Below are 24998 nucleotides of genomic sequence, written 5' to 3' on the forward strand. Positions count from 1 at the left end.
GGCTTGCAGGGCCTCTTTGTCAAACCCCTCAAAATCCATGTAAGTCCATATCCTCACTATCATTATCACTATCACTGACTTGGGCAGGCTGTGGTGGGTGGCGGGTGAAGAACTCGGTAATGTTTTGATGACTGGGCGACCTTGTGCGCACCCTGCCCGCGCCGCTCTCCGCGTAAAGTGAGCATTCCGTGTTCGGCAGGGTACCGCGTAAACGTGGAAACGCGTAAAGTGAAACCGCGTAAAGCGTGATTTTACTGTACATGTTAAATAACTTTGCTAAGGGCATACTAAGCACTTCCTTACATTCCTTTAATACTCTGGCAAATATCTCATCGGGACCAGGTGACTTATTAGGCTTTAGTTTATCTATATGCTTACTAACATCGTTACTAGTCACTGCTATCTCGCTTAATATATTTTCTTCACTATCTCTGTATATAGTCGGTGCCTCGGGTATCATGTTTAAATTTTCAGTGGTGAAAACTGTTGAAAAATATTTATCCAGATTATTGCTCATTTCTCCGTCGTTATCAGTTAGCTCGCCGGTATCTGACTGTATTGATCCAATCTTTTCTCGTGTTTTAGTTTGATACATTTGATAGAATCCCTTGGGGTTTGACTTTGCCTCCTTGCTACCTTCAGTTCATTATTCCTCTTTGCTTTTCTTATCTCGGTCTTAACCCTACCGGCCAATGCCTTATAATAATCTCGGAGGTAGACTTCACCACGATTTATTCTCCTACCGATAGCCTTCCTATGTCCAATGATGTTCTTTGAATAATTATATATCCATTTAGGGTCATTGTTGCTTGATCTGAGTTTTCTGTATGGTATGTTCTTCCTTTGTGCATTAAAGTAATTCATTATTTAAATTGTTGTGGAACTCGTCAACCTCATATCTCGTTATCAGGTCATCCCCAACAGTCAGGTCTCTCAGCTGCCTCTTCAAACTATCAAAGTTTACCCTTCTGAAATCTGGGACTTCAGTGGAATTTTCCTTGTGGCTGCCCTGAAATTCTAACTGGAAGCTAATTTCTTTGTGATTGCTGTTAGAAAGTTCGTTCCCTACCTCGACATTACTAATGAGGTTTTCTCTGTTCGACAGAACTAAATCGAGTATATTATTACCCCGGGTGGGTTCGGTTATATGTTGGCTTAGGAAACAGTCCTGGATTGTTTCAAGAAAATCTTCTGATTCTGAGTTGCCCTAAAGGCCAATCCAATCTATTTGGTTAAAGTTAAAGTCGCCTACTATACAGACTTTGCTATGTTTGGAAGCCCTGCGCACTTCATCCCAAATAAGTCGCTCATTAACTCTATCAAGATTAGGAGGTCTACATATTATTCCTGTGATTAATTTTTCCCTACCATCGATTAGTTCTATCCAAATTGTTTCTGTATTCCGCTCAGTTTTTATTTCTTTATTTATTTCACACTTCAGATTATCCCTGACATAGATTGCTACACCGCCTCCTTTCCTAATCTGTCTATCGGTATGGAATAATTTGTAGCCTGCAATTTGGTATTCGACAGGTAACTCACGTGAGTCTAGGTTTATCCATGTTTCGGTGAATGCTGTATCAATTTTTTCGGTACATACCAACGCCCTGATTTCATCCATTTTGTTTCTCATACTTCTACTGTTTGCGTAGTAGACATTTAAGTTAGTCGTGGTCTGAGTCCTCTGTTTGTCGCGTTTAGATTTTAACTCCCTGCCAAATTTAGTTTTGTCATAATTCCAAGCACTATTTCCCTGTAACCTTTCACTTTGTTTACCTGCTCTCACTGCAGTCTCCTCCACTACTAACAATCTACACATTAGTCATCCTCTGTGGCACTCCAGAATAAATAACTTTGATAAAATATACATCTTGTTGCCGGAAAAAAAATGTGAAATAAACATCAAAATACCTGTATCGCACAAGGGTAAAATTAAAAAAACTGGATTTAAGATGTTGGGGGGGGGGGGGTATGTGAGAAAATTCGAGCTGTTCAGTTAGTCAGTTACCAGTTGAGAAATGCCTCAAGTCGAGCGAGAAGTAGGTACTAGATGTATTATATTTCAACCCTTACATAATCTCTAGTAACGTGATTATTATTATTTTCACCCCTAATATTGTACACGTTGCATTATCACTCTTGGGGCATGATAGGTCAGGGCTAAATAAACTTTCCATTTCAATCTCAAACAGGATATAAACCAGTGACGAACGAGCCAACAGCTAACGGCGTACCAGCTTGTCACATGAGAACTATGTTAAGTGTCTGAGTACACGTGACAGTCATAACACACGCCAGACTCCAAGTTTTATTGTTTGCAATGCAGACCTCAATGGACCACGTGGACAACCTTTGTGCATGTGAATGGTGACTCACACGGCGATATATGTTCCCAGTAAAGTACCTGTCTGTACGCGGGCTGCTCAACCAGTATGGAACAGGACTAATACGTATGTGTAACAAATCCTTGCTGAGGGATAGTACCTAAATTTGGTTTAACAAGTCCCAATTCAAGTGAAACAGCCCCTTTGTTAAATGAAACACACCCCAAGTTGAGTGAAACAAATCAAGAGTAGCCCCTAGCTAAGTTAAAACAGGCTCCACTGGTTTCACCAGTAGAGAGAGGTCGGGGTAAGTGGGAGTCAAAAAACAAGCAGGTCCTGAGGAGTAAAATTGGTTACTCAGGCCATGGGGTAAAACAGAATCAGGGAAGGGTAGGTTTAAATGTATACTATACAAACAGTAGGAGAGTTAGAAATAAAATAGGCTTGATGAGAGCGGTTGTATGTACCGAGAATGTATACGTCATAGCAATCACCGAAACTTGGATGAATCTGGCGTGCAATAACTTTTTATCAGAGTACCACATAGAAGGGTACAACCTTTTTCACAAAGACAGGAAAGGTAGGAAGGGGGGAGGGGTCGCACTCTTCATCAGGGATACCTTAAAATATTGTATTAATAATTCAATAAAGGGTGAAATTGGAACCGAGTCTGTATGGGTAGAAACTGCGGAAGGAAAAGAAAAACTAATTATGGGAGTGATTTACAGGCCCCCCAAGTCTTGGGAAAGAAGCAGCTCAGCTCATATGGCAGGAAATGAGTAGGGCAGCAAAATACAACAACCCGTGCATTATGGGGGATTTCAACTTCAGAAATATTGACTAGGACAACATTGTAGGTGACTATGAATCTGAAGACTTCCAAGATGCAGTACAGGACAATTTTTTTAAACAACTAATTACAGAACCTACTAGAGGTAACAATATATTAGACCTAGTATTAACAAATAAAGAAAATATTATCAGAGATATCACAATAGGGGAAGAACTAGGGAACAGTGATAACAGAGAAATCAGGTTCACCCTAAATTGGGAAACGAAAAACAATGACAATATGGTCAGAGTCCCAAACTTTCGATTGGCGGATTATGAGGGGTTAAGAAGGTACCTAGGTGAGGTCGCCTGGGAACAGTCAGGTCAGTCCGCAGTAGGAACATGTGAGGTCACAGGTGACACAACAATTGATCATGACTAATATATTCACTCGTATACTACGTAAAGCACAAGAACGAAATATACCATACAGAAAAATTAGGTCAAATATGAATGAGCACAGGTGGATGACCAGAAAACTTAAACATGACATAGGAATAAAGAAAGGAATTTATAAGAAATTAAAGGGAGGGGAGGAGCAGCTCAGAAATAGGTATAATGAACTATCTAGGAATGTTAAGAAAATGTAAGGAAGGCAAAGAGGGACTACGAAATCAAGATAGCAAGAGAATCCAAGGCGAATCCCAAGGATTTTCCAGGTGTACAGGACAAAGATCAAGGACAAAGTAGGGCCTTTAAAATCAGGGAGAGGGAAAGTGATTGATGACAGTGAGAAAATAAGCAGAGCATTAAATAGCTACTTTTTATATGTTTTCACAGAAGAAATTCACGAGGAAATTCCATAGGTGGAACTGATATTTGGGGGAAATGAAGAAGAGAAATTAAAGAATATCCCTATAAGAAAAGAGGATGTTCTTAAGAAGATAAATAAATTAAAGAAAACAAAATCCCCAGGGCCGGATGAAATTTTCCCTCGAGTTTTGAAAGAGTGTAAGGAACAGATTAGCGGACCCCTCGTAAATTTATTTACAAAATCATTAGACACGGGAGTTGTGCCAGACTTGTGGAAACAGGCAAATGTAGTACCCATATTCAAAAAGGGAGACAGAGCATCAGCATCAAATTACCGGCCGATTAGTTTGACGTCAGTAGCGGGAAAATTTCTTGAATCAACTATAGCAAATAGCATCCGATCGCATTTAGAGAAAAGCAAATTAATCTGCGACTCCCAACATGGGTTTACAAAGGGAAAATCTTGTCTAACAAATCTGCTGACGTTATTTAGGAAAGTCTTCAAGGTAGTAGATAATGACGAAAATTACGATGTTATTTACTTAGACTTTAGCAAAGCGTTTGACAGAGTACCGCATCAGAGGCTTCTGAGAAAAGTTAAGGCTCATGGTATCAAGGGAAAGTTTAAATTGGATAAAATCATGGCTCACCGATAGAACACAGAGGGTCAGCGTAGATGGTGTAAAATCTGAGTGGGGCTGTGTAACCAGTGGGGTTCCCCAGGGGTCAGTACTGGGCTCACTCTTGTTCATAATCTACATAAACGATCTAGATACTGGGATCAGCAGTGACATAAGTAAGTTTGTGGATGACACCAAAATAGGGCAGCAGATTAATTCAGGGCAGGATGTATATGCACTGCAAGAGGATTTAAATAAACTGCAGGAGTGGTCAGAAAAATGACAAATGAAATTCAACACCAGCAAGTGCAGCGTACTTAATATTGGAAGAACAAATACTGTCAATGTATACAGCCATAACAACATCAACCTAGAGAAGTCGACTTGTGAAAGAGACTTAGGGGTACAGTGCGTTAATTTTCGAAATCAAGCAAACAGAGTATTAGGTTTTATATCTAGAAGTGTAAGTAATAAGAGGGCAGAGGTTTTATTGCAACTATATCTTGCGCTAGTCAGGCCGCACCTCAATTATGCGGTTCAGTTCTGGTGCCCTTCTTATAGAATGGGTATCAATTCGGTGCAGCGAAGAATGACTAAAATGATTCCGGGACTTAGAAACCTTCCATATCAGGATAGGTTAAAGAAACTAAACTTGCATTCACTAGAAAGACGAAGAGTGCGGGGAGATATGATAGAAGTATTTAAGTGGGTGAAAGGAATCAATAAAGGCGATATAGATAAAGTTCTTATAATATCCAAGCAGGATAGGACTCGTAGCAACGAATTTAAGTTAGATAAGTTTAGGTTTAGGAGGGAGATAGGAAGGAACTGGTTCACAAATAGGGTGGCGGACGAGTGGAACAAGATTAGCAACTTTGTAGTAAGTGCTGGAACGCTGGAAAGTTTTAAAAGGAGGCTAGATAGATTCATGGATGATAGAAAGTGGTAGTAACTCTCGACAGGAGCTGCCACGCACAGGTCAACCGGCCTATTGCAGACTCCTTATTTTCTTATGTTCTAGACAGCATGGGCAGGCAGGCAGGGGCAGTGTGGCCGTGGGAACATAGAGTTGTACTACTCACCTGTCCTGGTCCCGCATTTCCTGATCGATTCTTCTCGCGAACTCAAGGTCTCGCTCCTCAAACTCACGCCTGGAGGATAGCAACAGAAAGTCAGGACCCGTGTGTGTATGTGTGAGGAATGTCAGAGAATCAACATTTATCCTCACAAGTGTTGATAAAGATATACCACATCTTACAACTCCTTAACTCTTGGAAATAAATTCAGGAATTGTGATATTTTTTTTGGTGGGGGGAATTAACTGGTAATTGATTGAGGAACGAGCTGGGGCTTGGTAAAGAAGTGAATGTTTAAATGAGGAAAACATGTTTGTATTAAGGGGAGGAGGGTGACAGGAGGGAGGGGGGTTGTGACAGGAGGGGAGGGGGTGGGGGTTTACACACCTGAGATGCTGTACAATCACGTGGTTGTCGAGGAGGTCATCAAGTGTGACCTGCTCGTGTAACATCCGACACAGGGAGCACTCGAGCGACCCGTCCCACTTCCACAGTTTTCTGGCACACTCGAAGCAAAAGGTGTGGAGGCATAGCAGTAACTTGGGCGTCCTTCTCGTGTCCTGAATGTCGTAATCCTCGAAACAGATGGGACAGCAGAGTTCCCTGGAGGCCAGGTCTTCTGGGCAGTAGGTTGCCATGGTCGAGGTCCTAACTGATATCACTTTTTCATCACTACTAAGAGGCGACCCCCACACACCACTCTCAGCCTCGTCTACACCTCCCAGTTATCTTCCGTTTGCTTTGGTTCAGACCCATTGATTTTTATAATGGTGTTATGTGGGTCGTAGCATGACAGTCACAGCACACCCTGACCAGCATGAGATAACCAATCACAACATTAACAACCAGCACTGCTTATGTCAGAAGGATGAACTCAACAAGCAGATCACTCATGCCGTCATTAGTAAATAAACGGAACAGCTATTTTCTGGTACCATTATATTTTACCTTCGTTATAAACAGATACACTTATCTTATATTGCTAACACACTGTATGATCACTGTTGGACACTATCATTCCCGTATTTTCATGAAGTAATGGAGTGACTAGTGAGCGCGCCACCTCAGCCTCCTCACAACACAGCAACTGGTCTTCACGGGAGACTTGTGTTCGGTTGACTGTTTCTCCATCGTATCTTATTATTATAAATTAGGAATAAAACAACTTAGGTAATAACATATATAAATTTTAATTTATAATATTATATTATCATATGTGTTTGATTTAGAATACCAACAAAAGTAGCTCTGGTATTTAGTTAGTTGAGTTACTGCGCATAATCAGAATCGGACGGTGGGTTTTGATGTCAGCGAACAGTTGCCATGTCGGAAATATTTCTAACTTTTTCAAGCAAAATAATGGAAGACGGTACGTGAATTTTTTTTTTGTTAAATAAGGAATATGTCCTGCACTTTAAGAAAATATTAATGGGATAATTAAATTCATAGATAATTCAGTTCACACAAACAATATTCCATGATGGTAGCAAAAATATATATGAATTACACCAAGTAACGATAGAAAACTCTCCAACTATAGGCTACGTGTAACATATTTTATAAGGCATTTCTATAAGTCTTCCACATGCAAAGTCAAAGTCTTGTTCACGTATTGAGAACCACCCCGAGTCATTGTTACTTTACACTAATTAACTACGTGGCTACCTACCACAAGGAGTACAGTAGTTACAGTAAAACAATTTACTTAATCTATGACGTATTCACTTTTTCTAATAGTAATAAAAAAAATTAATGTTTAAAAACCGAATTCTAAGTGTTTTATATAGTTGAGAATAACTAATTGGAATCCTAAAAGACAATATAAAACTCAACATGTGGCAGCGTGTGATACTGTACCTGTAAGCGGAAAATTTGTTTATGCCGCCGTTGCCCTTTGTCTTTCTCTCCAACACAAGTAAATGTAACATTATAAACAACACGTGGATATATTGATGCCTCACACACACTCACAAGTAATGGATTAATGTGTAAAGGAACAATGTAGCTTAATTCTAACCATCACAAAAGGAGACTTTGATATAATCTCTCACTTGTTATAAGGTAACTTTAATGTCACGCCCTTCTGACAGTTTAGGTTTTATTTAACATCCTCTGAATTGAATTGAATTTAAGCAGTTTATTTAACCATAAAAACACAGATACAGAGTGGATAATAATAACAATATTAACATGGCTGAGCCGGTTGAGAACCTGAGCTCTCTTTGAGGCACCTGATATATCTTACTATACATCTATCTCAAGAAAGTATTAAGTAACATTTAGTATCATCTGGAATAGTACAATGGCATGATGGTAATAAGAACACTTCAATATTTATTAATTTTATTTATTTATTATTTTTTTGAGCACACCACATAGATTGTTGCGTACCGGATGTGTGGCCAGAAGATATGCCAGACTCAGGACGAGGTAGGAGAGACTTGTGGGGTATGAGATTGAACATAAGAACATAAGAATGGAGGAAGCTGCAGCGGGCCTATTGGCCCATACTGGGCAGTCCCGTTTACACCCAACCCCTATTGCTCATATAAGCATCCAACCTATGTTTGAAGCTATTCAGCGTATTCGAGTTAATGATGATATTTGATAACTTGTTCCATTCATCCACTACTCTGTTTCCAAACCAGTGTTTACCTATTTCACGCCTAAATCTAAATTTGTCTAATTTAAAACCATTGTTACGAGTTCGCTCCTGGTTGGATAGTTTGAGTACCTTTGTAATGTCCCCTTTGTTTAGCCCTGACTTCCACTTATACACCTTATCAGGTCGCCCCTCGCTCTACGTCTCTCGAGGGAGTGCAAATTAAGATGCTTTAACCTGTCTCTATACTCAAGGTTCCTAATGCCCGGGATTAGTCTTGTCATTCTCCTCTGAATTCTTTCCAAGGATTCTATATCCATTCTGTAATACGGTGACCAGAAATGAACTGCGTAATCCAGGTGTGGTCTCACAAGAGCAAGATACAGTTTTAGGATGACCTAGCTAGTCTTGTAACTAACACTCCTTTGTATGAACCCAAGTACTTTATTAGCCTTGTTACGAGCAAAAACACATTGTTTACTTGGCTTAAGGTTCCTACTTATCATTACTCCTAAATCTCTCTCGCAGTCGGATTTCTCTATGGCATCGTTGTTCATCTGGTATCTGGTTTCCCTGTTTACATCTCCTATACTGAGTACTTTACATTTGTCGACGTTGAATTTCATCTGCCATTTTTCAGACCATTCGAAAACTTTGTTTAGATCTTCCTGTAGTTTTGCCGAGTCCTCGTCAGATTTAATAACACGTCCTATTTTAGTGTCATCAGCAAATTTACTTATGTTGCTGTCTATGCCGATATCTATGTCGTTTATGTATATAATAAACAATAATGGTCCAAGTACTGAGCCTTGGGGAACTCCACTTGTGACGTTGCTCCAATGGGACTTAGTGCCGTTAATGCTCACTCGCTGTTTCCTGTCCTGTAACCACGCCCTAATCCATTTAAGGATGTCACCTTTGATGCCATGAGCTTCTACCTTTCTAATTAGTCTTTCGTGGGGGACTCTGTCGAAGGCTTTGCTAAAGTCGAGATATACCACATCATAATTGTGCCCCTCGTCCACCGATTCGAAAACTGATGAAAAGAATGTTAATAGATTAGTTAGGCAAGAACGTCCGCTTGTGAAGCCATGCTGGGAATCATTGATCAATCTGTGCTTCTCCAGGTGATTTCGAATAGAGTTTGAAATGATTGCTTCCAGTAATTTGCCTACTATTGATGTTAGACTCATTGGGCGGTAGTTAGAGGATAGTGATCTATCCCCCTTCTTGAAAATCGGTATTACATTCGCTATCCTCCAGGATTCTGGTACTACACCTGTTTTTAAGGACATGTTAAACAACGTTGCTAAGGGCATACTAAGCTCTTCCTTACATTCCTTTAATACTCTGGCAAATATCTCATCGGGACCAGGTGACTTATTAGGCTTTAGTTTGTCTATTTGCTTACTAACATCGTTACTAGTCACTACTATCTCACTTAATTTGTTTTCTTCACTATCTCTGAATAGGGTCGGTGCCTCAGGTATCATGTTTAAATTTTCGGTGGTGAAAACTGTTGAAAAATATTTATTCAAATTGTTGCTCATTTCTCCGTCGTTATCAGTGAGCTCGCCAGAGTCTGACCGTAATGGTCCAATCTTTTCTCGTGTTTTAGTTTGATACATTTGGTAGAATCCTTTGGGGTTTGTCTTCGCCTCCCTTGCTATCCTTACCTCATTATTCCTCTTTGCTTTCCTTATCTCGGATTTAACCCTACTCGCCAATACCCTATAATAGTCCCGGAGGTGAATTTCGCCACGATTTATCCTTCTACCTATAGCCTTCCTTTGGCCAATGATGTTCTTTAAATAATTATTTATCCATTTAGGTCATTGTTGTCTGATCTGAGTTTTTTTGTATGGTATGTTCTGCCTTTATGCATTAAGTAACTCACTATTTAAATTGTCGAACTCGGCAATCTCAGATCTCGTTATCAGGTCGGTGTCATCTGTCAGGTTCATGGCCAAACGCGACACCCCTCTCTCAGCTGCCTCTTTAAACTGTCAAAGTTTGCCCTTCTGAAATCTGGTACTTTAGTGGAATTTTCCTTACGTCTGCCCTGAAAATCTAACTGGAATCTAATTTCTTTGTGATCGCTGTTTGCAAGTTCGTTCCCTACCTCGACATTGCTAATGAAGTTTTCTCTGTTCGACAGAACTAAATCGAGTATATTATTACCCCGTGTGGGTTCGGTTATATGTTGACTTAGGAAGCAGTCCTGGATCGTCTCGAGAAAATCCTCTGATTCTGAGTTACCCGTAAGGTCAGTCCAATCTATTTGGCCAAGGTTAAAGTCACCTTCTATACAGACTTTGTTGTGTATGGAAGCCCTGCGCATTTCATCCCAGATAAGTAGCTCATTGACTCTATCAAGATTGGGGGGTCTATATATTACTCCTGTGATTAATTTTTCCCGACCGTCGCTTAATTCTATCCAAATTGTTTCTGTATTCCTCTCAGTTTTTATTTCCTTATTTATTTCACACTTCAGATTATCCCTAATATAGATTGCTACTCCGCCTCCTTTCCTGGTCTGCCTATCGGTATGGAACAGTTTGTAACCCGCAATTTGGTATTCGACTGGTAACTCACGTGTGTCTAGGTTGATCCATGTTTCAGTGAATGCAATTATATCGATTTTTTCGGTACATACCAAGGCCCTAATATCATCCATTTTGTTTCTCATACTTCTACTGTTCGCGTAGTAGACATTTAAGTTAGTCGTGTTCTGAGTCCTCCCCTTACCGCGTTTAGTTTTAAACTCCCTGTCTAATTTAGTTTTGTCATCATTCCTAAGACTATTTCCCTGTAATCTTTCACTTTGTTTACCCGCTCCCACTGCAGTCTCCTCCACCCCCGTGTTTGGTTCACACTCAGGATGGGGTGGAGAAAGGAAACTCACAATGTGCTCTCTATATACATGTTGTATTGGATGTACAATGCAGCTTGGTGCTGGGAAGGCAGCATGGTTACAAGCGTGATGTAGAGAGAGCTGGTTGGTGAGGGTGCTCAGAGGAGGACCAGCCTGTGGGTCGCCATGCTCGCCGGCGGGAGAGAGGACCGCCAGGCAGGCGGAGGAGGAGGTGTTGCTAGCTGGTTGGTGTGGGTAGAAAGAGACAGGTCACCATGAGGTCAGGTCTTAAATAGCGGGGGGTAGGCGTGGCTTAGTAGTTGACCCTGCTCCGTGATGTATGGCGGCGCTGGTTGACCTAGACCACGAGGCATACACTGGGGAATTGGTGGGGTCGGCCACGCAGCGACAAACAGCGTTTGTAGGGGAGAAATCCACTACAATACTCCCCCTTCCCTCCAGGCGGTGTAGGAGACTTGTTGTCTGCAGGGTTGCATAGCACATCACCACACCACCCTCACACACACACACACACACACACACACACACCCACACACCCACACACCACCTCACACACACAAACCACCCTCACACACACACACATACACACACGCACACACACACCAACCACCACACACACACACACACACACACACCACCACCGTCACACACACAAACCACCACCCTCACACACACCACACCACCACTCTCACACACACACGCATCACCACACCACCACCCTCACACACACACACACACTCCGCGGAGGATCTCAACATTTCTGTTATCATGGCGGCACAGTAGGCCACATGTGGGCCTGACTAAGCTGAACTAAATACCGCATTTTATGGCTTAGCAGTTGTCCTTACCTAAATACTAGAGAGGTAAATAATGGCCACCAAATTTATACAGATTTCCACGCGCTGAGAATGTCCGCCTGACAAGAACGACAAAGAGAATGGCGAGGATGCCGTGTTATTTTTAAATCTGATCATAGCGAGTCACGGGTACGCTGCTTGTGTTGGTATAATGAACAGCCATTCTATATTTTTAACCCCCTGAGCTTCGTTATATGTTTACAACTTTACATAGATAATTGAAATGGAAAAAATCAGTTAAACTCATGGGAAATTTTTTGTCGTATATGCAATCCCACCAGTGCTTAACCTGTCTGCTACGTGCTGTTCATGAACCCCAAGTCTTTTTGACGTGACCGATCGCCCAAGCGGCTATCGAGCCGATCAGTGGTGAAGAGGATAAAAGTAAAAGTATCTGTTCTGCTCCAATTATTTTCTGCACATCTCTCTCTCCTTCGCCATGTTCACCCTAACACATTCGTAAAACTTGCAGGTGGAACAACGACAAAACTCATTACGTACGACCAAGACGCTTCATCTGCAGTACCACCTGTGTCGCACCTTGCAGCGATCGAGGCTATCACATGATGAAAATAATGGAGTATATAGTTATATATATGGGCTTTTGGGGGTGTAAGTTACTCAAGCGTTTATGGGACACAAACATCAGGGACTTTGTAAACACCCTAAGCAGTAACACAAACATCAAAGAACTTCGTAAACACCCTGGACTGTATTGTTCTAATAAACACCTCTGACAGTACAACCTTGGTGAGGCGAACCTTTGCCTTACACCCCGGCCTGCATCTTGTACACGCCAATATCATCAGTGAAATTTCGTGACAAAATGTATCTACAGTATCAATTGTAAGTTATTTATTATATACACTAAACAAACAACGAGAAATTTAAATTCAAAGATGATGAACATAATCCTTACTATTATTTGTCATTATTAATTATTGTCTTTAGTTCAAGTTAACAATGTGTAAATTGTGATGAGAACTGCACACGAGCATAGCTTATGTGTCACTGGAGAAGCTGTACCTAAATTAAGTACTGTACAGTCCTCACACTTACAAAAAGATAAGTGGGTTCTTGGATCCCTCGCACTAGCCTGATCCCCGTCCTCTTTCATGATGCTGTAGAAGGGTTGCCATACGTCCGTATTTTCCCGGACATCTCCTCCATTTAGGTCTCGAAATCTTCATCCGGAAGTAATTTTTTAAATTCTTCAAAAGTCCGGAATTTCAGCTTCCATCATTTTCTCCACGGAAAAAACATGAAACTGTAATGACGAGAGAGAGAGAGAGAGACTGTGAGAGAGGGGAGGTGGAAACCGTAGAGATCTCGTTCAGTTTTCGTCAGCTGTTAAGTCACGTGTACGCCTGTACGGTGTTGTCAACTTAGCTGCTAGCAGTTTTGGGGATAGCATGTAGTGCCATGTACTGCTTTTCCTTGTTCTTCAGCCACGTGCATTATTATTTTTTTTGTATTTAGTGCTATTACAGCCATACATGAAATGTTGAAAGTATATCACTGTATACACTGTAGCATTTGTTTTTCTTGTCCTGCATTTAAGGCATTTTAGCAATTTTCAACCATAATCTTGATGTGCATGGGCACATCAAGTCACACACACAGTGGGGGAAGAAGACTGCAGCTAAGGGAATGAAGATATTCAGCCTTAAGCAAAGGTATTTTTTTTTTAAAGATTTCTTTACCATGTATATTGTATATTATCCTACATTAAAAACACAATGCAATACAGAACACCGATACTGATATATATATATATATATATATATATATATATATATATATATATATATATATATATATATATATATATATATATATATATATATAAATGTTATGCAAATATGCAAAATTAATTGTCACGGCTGCTTCAAGGTTACATAGCGCCAAAGTGTGTGCCGGGCGGGGGGGGCGGGCAGGATGTCTTCTGGAGCGTCCTCTTTTTGTTAATGTTGAGATATGGCAACCCTAGTAGAAACCGACCTTTTAAGTCTCCTTAAGGTAACAGACTAGAAGCTTCATGGTGATATAACTGACATGTTTAAAATTGTACATAACGTGCAGTATAAGACGCCCGTACCAATACACACTAGGAGACATTTAAAACCTTTAAAAATACCATGATGGTCACATTAAGGCAGAGCACTAGGTGGGGGATATTATATAAATAATTAATAGAAATTGCTAGTGAATATCTATGTGTCTGACTCAACAGCACCCTCGCCATGACGCACTACAGTAATATTCACACGCTCTACCTTTTCTTGTATATATGACATTATTAGCTTGTTTATCAAAGCTCTGTAATTGTGTCTCTTATCAAATAAGCAGGGCAGATAATACAGTAACTCGGTGCCGTCTCGAGGTTAACTGGGGCACCAGGCACTGCTGCGCAGGGATCCTTAGCTCCTCAGCTCCTCCATACTTACAAATTTGTTACACTATTGGACCGTGCTTATTAATGTATCACTTCTTTATAGATACGTATGTTGCTTTTGTTATTATGTGCACACACACACATTCACGAGGCCCGAGCCTGATCACCGGACGTAGTTTCAACAGACAGTTGTGTGGAAGTCAGCTAAGGACTTGCTTTCCACCTTCTCATCACACCCAGTTGTCGGAGCATAACGGATTATCACAATCAAAGTGTTACCGCCACAGTAAGATAAACTAGAAGAGAGAAAGAGAGGGATAACCACAATAAGATAAACTAGGCGAAAGAGAGAGAGAGAGGGGGGGGGTGAGATAAGAGATATAGTGTTGACAACGAATTTGCTGACGAATTTGCTGAGGTGTTTCAATACGAAACAGATGGCCCTCGCCTCCAGGCTGCGATTGCCCTCGAGGGTAGTCTACCGATTTCTACAGGACAGACAACACGTTGGTTCAGACCACTAGACTCTAAAACGTGAGTGATCGTGAAGTATTAGAATCTGCCAAGAAACTCTAAATAACTTTAATAAGTATATTTATGTACTGTAATTTGATCATATTATACAAATTGTCTCCTGTATCAACAGTTATAACATGTGAGTGTAGTCAGGGGGGTGGACTACAGGCTTGGAGGCAAAGAAGGCTTTGAGGAGGTGGAAAGACTGGTCACACATCTGGTTCCAGATGTAAGGGACCGCATAACTGGGAAGGTCTGTGAGGGGTCCGGCCATGCTGGAGAAGTTACTGCAGAACCGACGGTAGTAGCCGCACATCCCCAGGAAGCGCATGAGTTCCTTCCTCGTCCTTGGAGTGGGGAAGGACAAGATGGCTTTAACGTTTCGTCCTTGGGTCTCACCATACCATGCCCAACGATATGTCCCAGGTAAGTCACAGAGGCCCGGCCAAAAGCAGATTTAGCCAGGTTTATGGTGAATCCAGTCTCTTGCAGTCGTGCGAACAGTATCTCCAAACGCACCAGATGTTCGTCCCAGCCGTCCGACACCACCACCAGGTCATCCAGGTAGGCCAACGTCCCACCTAGGTCCGGAATCAGGTAATTGATTGCCCTCTGGAATGTGGCCGGAGCATTAGAAAAGCCAAACGCCATAACCAAATATTGAAAAAGACCAAATGGAGTTATAAATGCCGAGATTATTTTTGCCCTATCGTGAGTCCCACTTGATAATATCCTTTCAACATGTCCACCGTAGATATAAATTTTGCACAGCCTATGCTGTCTATCATATCTTCAATCAAAGGTAAAGGGTAGGAGTCTGAAACAGTGACCTGGTTCACTTTACGATAATCGGTACAGAAACGAAAAGTGCTATCGGGTTTTGGAATGAGAAGGCAAGGTGAAGCCCAGGGGGAGGTACTAGGTTCAGCTAAGTTATGTTTTAACGAAAAATCTACCTCTTTTTTCATAATCTCTCTTTTTTGTGGATTTAGTCGATATGCTGATTGCCTAATGGGTTGTACATCATCTGAGATTAGCTTAATATCATGTTTAAGTATATTGCAAAACCCTGGGAGGTCTGACGTGACTTTAGGAAATGTTGATAATAACTTAGTGAGATCTTTTGCTTGAGATGGATTCAGAACAGAAAAATACTCATCCAAGTTGTTGAGTATGTGACTGTTAGCGGGGTTTTCTTTAGGTAGAGGGAAGTCTAAATTCTCCAATAGATCCATGTCATCTGTCTCCAGCTCCGGCCCTGACAAAACCGTATGCAATACAGGTAGGCTCATAGCCTCTGGGATGTCTTCCTCTGACTGCCTGGAATGGTAAAGTTTCATGAGATTAATGTGAACAAGTTGTGAATCTTTTCTGCGATCAGGAGTATGGACTATATAGTTGAGGGGAGATAGTTTATTAGCATTGATTTGAAAGTTTTGATGGAACCGTTCCAAGCAACCTTGGGAGTGTGGGTGGTAAGCCGAGATGTACAATGGTCCACACTGAGGTCTTTCATCACCTGTTTGAAAAGATTGCTCGTAAAATTGGTGCCCTGATCGGATTGGATCTCTTTAGGAATGCCCACTGAAGTGAAAAGGTGCAAAAGAGGTTTGATTACATTTTTTGAAGTGATGCTTTTAAGGGGAAAAGCCTCAGGATAACGTGTACTGGTATCCATAACTGTGAGCAGGAATTGATTTCCCTTCTTAGTCTTTGGTAATGGGCCCACACAATCCACAACAATCTTTTCAAATGGTGTAGAAAATACTGGGATGGGCTTAATGGGAGCTGCTGGTATACTTTCATTTGGTTTTCCTACCATTTGACAAATATGACAAGATTTTAGGTACTTTGACACATCCTTCCTAAGTCCAGGCCAGTAATAGTGTTGGAGGAGCTCTTTATATGTTTTCAGGATTCCCAAATGTCCTGAAATACCATCATGGGCAAGGGCAATTAATGCTGGTCTGGCTGAGGAGGGAATTACCACTTGATGTATTTCAGACCACGTGTCTAGATGGGTAAGCTCAGGGGGTCTATAGGCCCTTATCAAAACCCCTTCCTGATAATAAAAACACGGAAGGGTGTTAAAATCTTTACCCTCAACTGCCGCATGATGAAGTTTATTCAAAGATGGATCAGATTGTTGGGCTTTAATGAGCTCATCCTTACTAATGGTCTTATTGTACAGATCTTCTGTGGGTAGGAAGATATTGGAGGTGGTTTTAGATGAAGAGGGCCCATTTCGCACACTCTGTGACCGGGTGACAGCACAAGAGGAGTAGTTTCTTCAAGGTCAATGGTGGAGTTGACAGGTAAGGGAGAGTCGACTGTCTTTATGATGGGAACCACTAGATCTCCTACCAAGTCATTACCCAATAATAAATGAATGCCGCTCACAGGCATTGGATCTTTCCTAATGGCTACTTGCACTTCCCCAGTAATCAAGGGACATTGGAGGTGCACTTTAGCTAAGGGATAGGAAGAATGGGATGAGAGATCTGAAATTAGAACACTCTCATTAGTAAATGTTGTAGATATATCAGGAATGACGTTAAACAGGAGGATAGATTGTGCTGCCCCCGTATCACGTAGTATACGAATAGGGGAAGAACGAGACCCCTCTATGATTGAAAATTTTCCCTCATAGGTGAATGAAGAGAAGAGATCCTGATGGGGCCTTTCCACATTGGTGGTTGCTATTGGTTTGGATTTGGGATCCAGGGAACTACTTTTAGTAGTTCGACACTTTGGGTGTTTACAAGACTGGATCGTATGGCCTGGTTTTTACAGTAAGAACAATAAAACTTGGTTGCATCAGAGGGGGGGGGGGGTAGGTGTGGGACCTTTCGACCTACCACTCACGTCCCCAAGGTTATCATCAGAGGAGGACCTAACATGTTGTAATGACCACGGTCTTACACGTCAGTTAGCGCCAAAATCAAATGATTCATATTACGCTCAATAGCCCACAAAACATGTAACTCGGCTTTCGTTTGAGTCCTCCATCTGAGGAGTCCGTTTTCTCATCACTTCAAGACACCTCAGTCCTCCGTTATCCCATTTTCTCTGACTTACTGAAACCAACCTCTCTATAAAATGAATGTGAGTGTGAGAGAGAACACCTTTGTTTTGAGTCAACTTAGATATGTCTGTTTACAGTTGGAACATTCAAGATCCATTGTGAGTGGGGTAGAATGCTTCAACTGTCTTTATCGTTAGTAGAACGTGTCAAGTAAGTGAGTGTCGAGTTTGCCAGCTAGAGTGGCGTATTTTATGTCGTCCGTGGGGGTATCCATGAGTTTCTGATCGCGCCTGAAGTTATATCATTTTGTCGCCCCGACATCAGAGAATCTGATGTTTATAGTTTAATTAGTGTCAGTTGTCTATTTGAGAAAGTCATTAATCTCCTGAACTATTCTGTCAACTGGTATAATCTCCAAGATCTAGCGCCTCCCCGTGACTAGCTCCTTGTTTCGTCTCAGGCCTGAGCTTGCAGAATTAATGTTATCGACGTGTATATTCCACCTTTTCCTGGCAAGCTCAACCTCTGATTAGATTATATGAATAGACATAGGAAATTACCCTGATCAAGAACACCGGAGTTCATAACTAAGTATACAGTGATCCAAAATGATAGAGAAGTTTTGTTGTTGGTAAGATCGACCCTTCTGGTATGAATACGGAGGCCCAAGCTGCCCCGCGAGTGCACGTATATACCTCGACACGAGGGAGAATCACGCATTCGTGACTTCCTCAACGTCTCTCCAGGTATGTTAACGTGTGTTCCCGCCGCCTATTAATTCAGTTTAACTTAGTCAATTTTGGTGAATATAGTTTGGTTAACATAGTGAATTCTGTGCCAATTAAGTCGAGTAACGTAGAGATTTAGATATTGTCTGAACCGTTGCCAGGCGTATGTTTTGTATAGTTGAAGTTAGACCTTTAGGCATTCGTGACTTCCTCAACGTCTCTCCAGTGTGCTGAGCTGAATACTCATCGGCTAACGTGGGGCGGTAACCGGGTTGGACGATGCCGTTGATTCGACAGGACTGAACTGGGAAGTCCGTTTCCCGCAAATCAGGCGCCCACTCCCTGAGCGTGTGTCGGTCTACAACCGACCCCTAACAGCGATCTTCATTTGTTGTAGAGACCAGTGTTACCCTGGGGCACTCCTCACAGTCACATAGGCCTAAGTATTATGGTACCTTGTTTGGGGGATACCTAGCAGAAATATAGTATCCCAGGTTAAGTATTGAACCACTGAATGAGAGTTAAAAGTGCCATGTTGTTCCTTGTGAATTAACAGGAGGTATTGTATGTTGAGATAATTGTGGAGTTGTTCAGTGTGCTATGTATTCATTGGTAGTGACCATGAAATGATAATCTGAGAGTATAATGATATAACCAAGAAGTGAAGAGTTAATTTGCTACTTGGTAAGGTAAGACCTGAGGGTCCAGTGATATCTGGTGTATACCCAGTACTGAATATCATTTGGCAGAGTGACAATACCACAATTGTCGATTGAAGTAATAAGTATTTGGAGGTATTTAATGAGGTAATAAGTTCTTGAAGTGTTTGATGACTTAAGAAACAAATTGCAGTTCTGTTTTGTCTGAGTGAATCTAAGATGCATCTTATCCAATCACTGTGTTAATAAATATTGAATTAGTAATCTACGTCTACGAGTATCACCACTCTATCCTTTCCCACATTGGTTCTCAGAAAATAACTAACTCACGTGCCTAGAAGCTCGCTACCTAACAGTTAACTAAGAGATGTTATATTCTAGAAAATCCTGGGTGGTGGCAGGCTACCGTTGTAAGTATAATAAGTGTGGTAATAACAAAGACATGGTTTCCCAGGTTAATCCATGGTTTAGAATATAACTAGAACAAAATATATGGATGAGATCATAATATATGACAGGAAATGAAAAGAAAGAACATTGACTTGGAAAACATAAGCAGAGAAGCATAAGAGTTACTTATATAAGAATATATAAGAATATAAGGTATATAGAGATAAAGAACATATAAGAATATAAGCAAGAATATATAAAGTAAGTATGTGTGTAAAGAACTGAAGAAGGATAAGTATATAAAACCGGATACTCATTGAAAAGAATAGCTGGATGGTAAATTATTGAAAAGAGAAAACTCGGCCCGTTACAATGTCGGAAAGTACCACGTTCCCTACTGCCCAGTGACTCCACCAGCAAGGCGTACGCCATCAGCCAGCTCAGCCGCACGCCCCAAATTAACCTCTCCACGCTCCTCCACATGCTTCAAGATGTGAAATGGTATCTTGCTCTTCCACTCCTCCAGGACTACCACGTTTAACAAATCCTGAAATGTGGAGGTCTCTGTAGCCTCTAATCACTTCTTGAAAAACCTAAGCTTTTCTTGAGCAAACTCAACAAAGGTGTGTGAAAATGTTTTGGTTAGTTTACGAAATTTCTGCCGGTATCCATCTGGCGTGATAGCATAAGAGGTGAGGATTTTCAATAAAATCCTGGAGATCAAAACCTGAGGTGGCCATTGTTAAGAAAAACTAGATAAATTAATTAATGGTCAAAAAGATAAGACAAGTGGATAACCCTAGAAAATATCAGGGCAGTGGATAACCAGAAAGTCCCGGAAACTACCCAAGTTATACCTAGGGAAATTACACTTATGAATATTGTTCTTCTGATAAGATCCTTAGATAAGGATAAGAGACTTGGAAAGATACTTGAAAGAGGAAGGGCGTATTACGGCATTAATATAAAGATCCGGATTAACAACCCTCGAGTTACTTTATTATTGACCCCAAATGAGATAATGAGAAGAACAATAATTGAGGCTTTATAATTATGGGGTCCTGGTAGAGCGGGGCGTCCCAAGATATCACTTCACCCTAAACTAGTGACTATGGAACAGCCTACTCTGGAGAGAGGGTACGGCATTAAACAGATCCGGATTCTTCCCTACACTCGATAAGACTTACTACACGACTGCCACGTGTAATAACAGGTAAGCCTTATGACACTTGGAACCTAATATCCTACGTCTGTCACTCTTACTGTACGATAATACCAATATATGCACACACATATGAAGGAACTTTAAACCACCGTAAAGCAATTGTGAACAGAAGTGACTGGGAGGAATAATTAACAAGGAGTAACAAGGGGGGAAGAAATATGGCACTTAATGTTGGGTCCTGTCACGGTCGCCATTTGTTACGAGTTGGGGATTTAGAATATAGTTAAAAGTCTACCCAGATCCCAACAGGCAACAACAACAAAAACAAAGACAATCGGACCATAAAAGGGTAGACAAAGGATGTGAGTTTTTGTTGTGTATAATAAAGTACCATAAATTCCTTAACAAAATATTCAACTTTATACAATTTACCCTTAACCATACTTAACCTAAACATACGCAACATTGGCTTAACAGTATATACATATTTATACAACATATAACAAACTAAAGCATGTGGAGGTGGGAGGCAATATAGGATTACAAATACTTCAAGTGCAGTGCTGAGATGGCTGACGAGTAAGGCTGAGTATTGAAGAAGATGGTAGGTAGTCACTGTGCCGTAGGTTTCCAGGATAGGTGATCCTAGTGTGGTCACTTCCTAGAGTGAACTGAACTTTCCTCGATCTGGAGCTGATGAGGAAGACTTGGAGGAGGTGACGCAACAACCAGGATATGGAGAAGGGAAACCCCGGAGTGGTAACTAAGACTAGTCATACTCGGGTTTCGTCCCTAGATGGCGTTGCTCGTGGTGCTGGGTAGGTAGATCATGACAATAGATGGCGTGGTTCGTAACAATATATATATATATATATATATATATATATATATATATATATATATATATATATATATATATATATATATATATATATATATATATATATATATATATATATATATATATATATATATATATATATATATATATCTTGATAAAATCACACGGGAAAATGGAAACAACGGAGTACCTTATATTATATATTTATATATTATCAGTGTTCAGAAATAAGTGAATCCCTTCCATTTCTTGATATGCTTATCATGAGAAATGGCCAAAACTATAAATTTAAGGTATATAGAAAGCCCACACAGGTAGACAGTTTCATTCACTTTTTATCCAATCACCTTGAGTCTACCAAAATGTCAGTTTTTTCTGCTATGTTCCTAAGATGTCTGCGTATTTGTGACTCTGAATTTATTGACGATGAATTGAAACACATTCGTTCTATTGCACAGAAACTTGGGTACCCTTCTGTGTTTGTTGATCGTTGTTTTAAAAGGGCTAAAAAATCCTTTCATTCCTCTCAAACCAGACAAGTTCCTACACTTAAGAATATTTTGACTCTGCCCTATCGTAATGAATTTGTCCCGTTAGTTCGGTCCCTCAAGCTTCTAAATATTAATGTTGTTTTCAAGTATGACTCAACCATTACCAATATGTTAATAAGGAATAGCCCAAGTTTGAATGTAAATGGAAGTGTTTATTGTATTCCATGTAGCAAATGTAATTGTAATTATGTAGGTCAGACAGGAAAAACACTGCAGCTCAGAATCAAACAACATAAGTATAATATCAGAACTGCATCTGAAAGCAGTGCCTTGTTCGTTCATGTTAGGAATAATAATCACCCCATTGCTTGGGAAAAAAGCTTAGAAGTATTCAAATCATCTTGTGTCACAGAAAGACTTCTGGTTGAAGCTAGTTTGATTAAGGAATTAAAATCAATAAACCTTAGTGATGGTCAGTTCAAAACTGATAATATGTTACATAAATTTATTTGTCAGTGGCCCAAGGTTAAAAATGCTTTGAAAACCTTTGATCTAGATGTATAATAGTTATTTTGTGGGTCCCTTATTTTTGACCTGACCTGACTAGTCACGTCACCACCCTTCTCTTAAGCTCCTCTACGTGTGTGTTGGTGTGGGGATTAGTGGATGTCATCATTATGACCTGACCTCATGTTTTTAGGTCACCCTGTATATTTAAGCCTCTCTCTGTCCATGTAATCCAGTTGTCTCTGAAGATGTCTTGAATAAAGACGAAAGCTAAGGTACTCCGTTGTTTCCATTTTCCCGTGTGATTTTATCAAGATTTATCTTATCCAAGTTTTCATTGTGGATTTACATGAAATATATATATATATATATATATATATATATATATATATATATATATATATATATATATATATATATATATATATATATATATATATATATATATATATATATATATATATATATATTTTGCAATGGCCAAATGTCATCAAATATTACATAATATCATAATATTATAATGCAAGAAATTAGAATTTTAACACAATGTGACACATCAGTGCTTTTAATCAAATTAGTTCTATATCATGTACGTCTTATATATGGGAATAATGAAAAATACAATTAACTTGAAACATAATCAATTTTGCAAGCACATGAAGTACAGCAAACTGTGTGAATTTCAAGGGATTGTAGGAGGCCAGATTCAATGCATAATAATGAAAGTGAGTTTAATCTGGTTTGTCCCATGGTAGACCTCAGGTGATTTTTCACCCTAGATAGAGTAGAGAAAGACCTCTCTCCTTCACAATTTGTAATGGGGATGGTAAGGAAAATTCTTACCAAGATACTAATGTTTGGAAAGGCAGTTGTCAAAATACCATCTTTGGACCTCCGCAAAGTGGAGATGTTTGACATTGACCTGTCAGATTCAGAAGACAAAATGTCTTTAAATTGCAAAAACTCCTCTAGAACAGATGCTTCCAGGTCACTGGAATAGGTACTGACAACCAATTCCAGTTGGGCTTTGAGATCATCATATTTCATACTGTCATACTTCATTAAGAAGCTAAACAGCTTCTTTATTTCTGAGTAGGCATTCACTCTGATCTAATTCATTCCTAAGGCAATCTAATATGGTGTAGAAATTGTCCACCTTGAACTTCTCACGTGGATCAAGTTGAGTTTCAGTGCCAACTGATTCATCAAAGAAATGTTTTCTCTTTTTTGTTCTTTTTGTTGTCTCTGTGTAGACAGGCTCAGCAAAGGCCTAGCCTGATCTTCTATTTCATCAAACTGACTCTGTCTCATTTCTGAGAAGGAGATCAAACTCTCATACAGTTTCACAACTGACAGAAGGTCGGTCTCAAGTTTTTGAAGTGATAAGCTGGTTGCGTTGAACCTTGTTAAGATTTTATACCATATTACAGTAAGAAGTGCTGTTTCAAATGCTTCCATTTGTCTTATGAGGCCTTCACCTTCAAGCTTTGTAGCCACAGTTTGTCTACTGTCAGAACATATGTTCTCCAGTGCTGACTTTATCTCAAGGTAATGTAAAAACACTGCTTTAACAGCATCAGCCCTCGCACTCCAGCGAGTTTCTGAACGGGATTTCCCTACAATCCCTTCAGCAGGTAGTGCAGCTTTCAAGTGATCCCATCTATATGTGGAGGCTGAGAAGAAGTTGTATAAGGCTTGCAAAAATCTGGAATATGAAACAGACCCAAGGCAACTGCTGATGTTCCTACAAGGTTCAAGGAGTGACCTGCACTAGGGACATAATATGCCAGGGGATTGATAGCCGTTATTCTGACTTGGAGACCAGTGTAAATGCCTGACATATTGGCAACATTGTCATAACTCTGCCCTCTCATGTCACTCAAATCAAGACCAACATCTTTAATTAACTGTACAACAGTTGAGGCTGTGCTCTCTGCACCATGGTTATGTATGTCTATGAACTTTAGAAATCGCTCAACAGGTTTGCCATCAGGTTTGACATAACGGACTATGAATGTAAGTTGGTCAGTATGACTAACATCCGGTGTGGAATCTACACTAACTGAATAATATTTGGCTTGTTTCACTTCACTTATGATAATTGAGTGAATTTCTTCAGCCATCAGATTGACCATTTCTTCACAAATCGTTTTTGAGAGATATGAAGTCTTTCCACTACCTACAGCACCATACTTCTCCAGATGCTGTGCAAGAAAAGGCTCAAATTTTGCCAGGAGTTCCAGTACTCCAAGGTGATTCCTATTGTTGCTAGAGCCTATTCTTTCATCACTACCTCTTAGAGGAAGACCTCTTGATGTTAAAAATTATAGTGTTTCAACAATG

General features: G+C 40.3%; 1 protein-coding gene across 1 annotated transcript in view; it reads right to left on the reverse strand.

Annotated features, from left to right (window-relative positions):
* The window catches only part of LOC121880252 (glutamic acid-rich protein-like), a 62650-nt gene extending 55941 nt beyond the window's left edge, over positions 1 to 6709 (reverse strand). The window contains exons 1-2 of the mRNA XM_042387406.1: positions 5992 to 6709; positions 5611 to 5679 (exon numbers count right to left, since the gene is read on the reverse strand). Coding sequence (XP_042243340.1) covers positions 5611 to 5679; positions 5992 to 6242 — 320 coding nt within the window. The 5' untranslated portion in view covers positions 6243 to 6709. The remainder of the gene's footprint in view (positions 1 to 5610; positions 5680 to 5991) is intronic.
* Between the last annotated feature and the right edge of the window lie 18289 nt (positions 6710 to 24998).

Source organism: Homarus americanus, unplaced genomic scaffold (genome assembly GCF_018991925.1).
Source record: "Homarus americanus isolate GMGI-L3 unplaced genomic scaffold, GMGI_Hamer_2.0 scaffold14388, whole genome shotgun sequence".
Classification (NCBI taxonomy): domain Eukaryota; kingdom Metazoa; phylum Arthropoda; class Malacostraca; order Decapoda; family Nephropidae; genus Homarus; species Homarus americanus.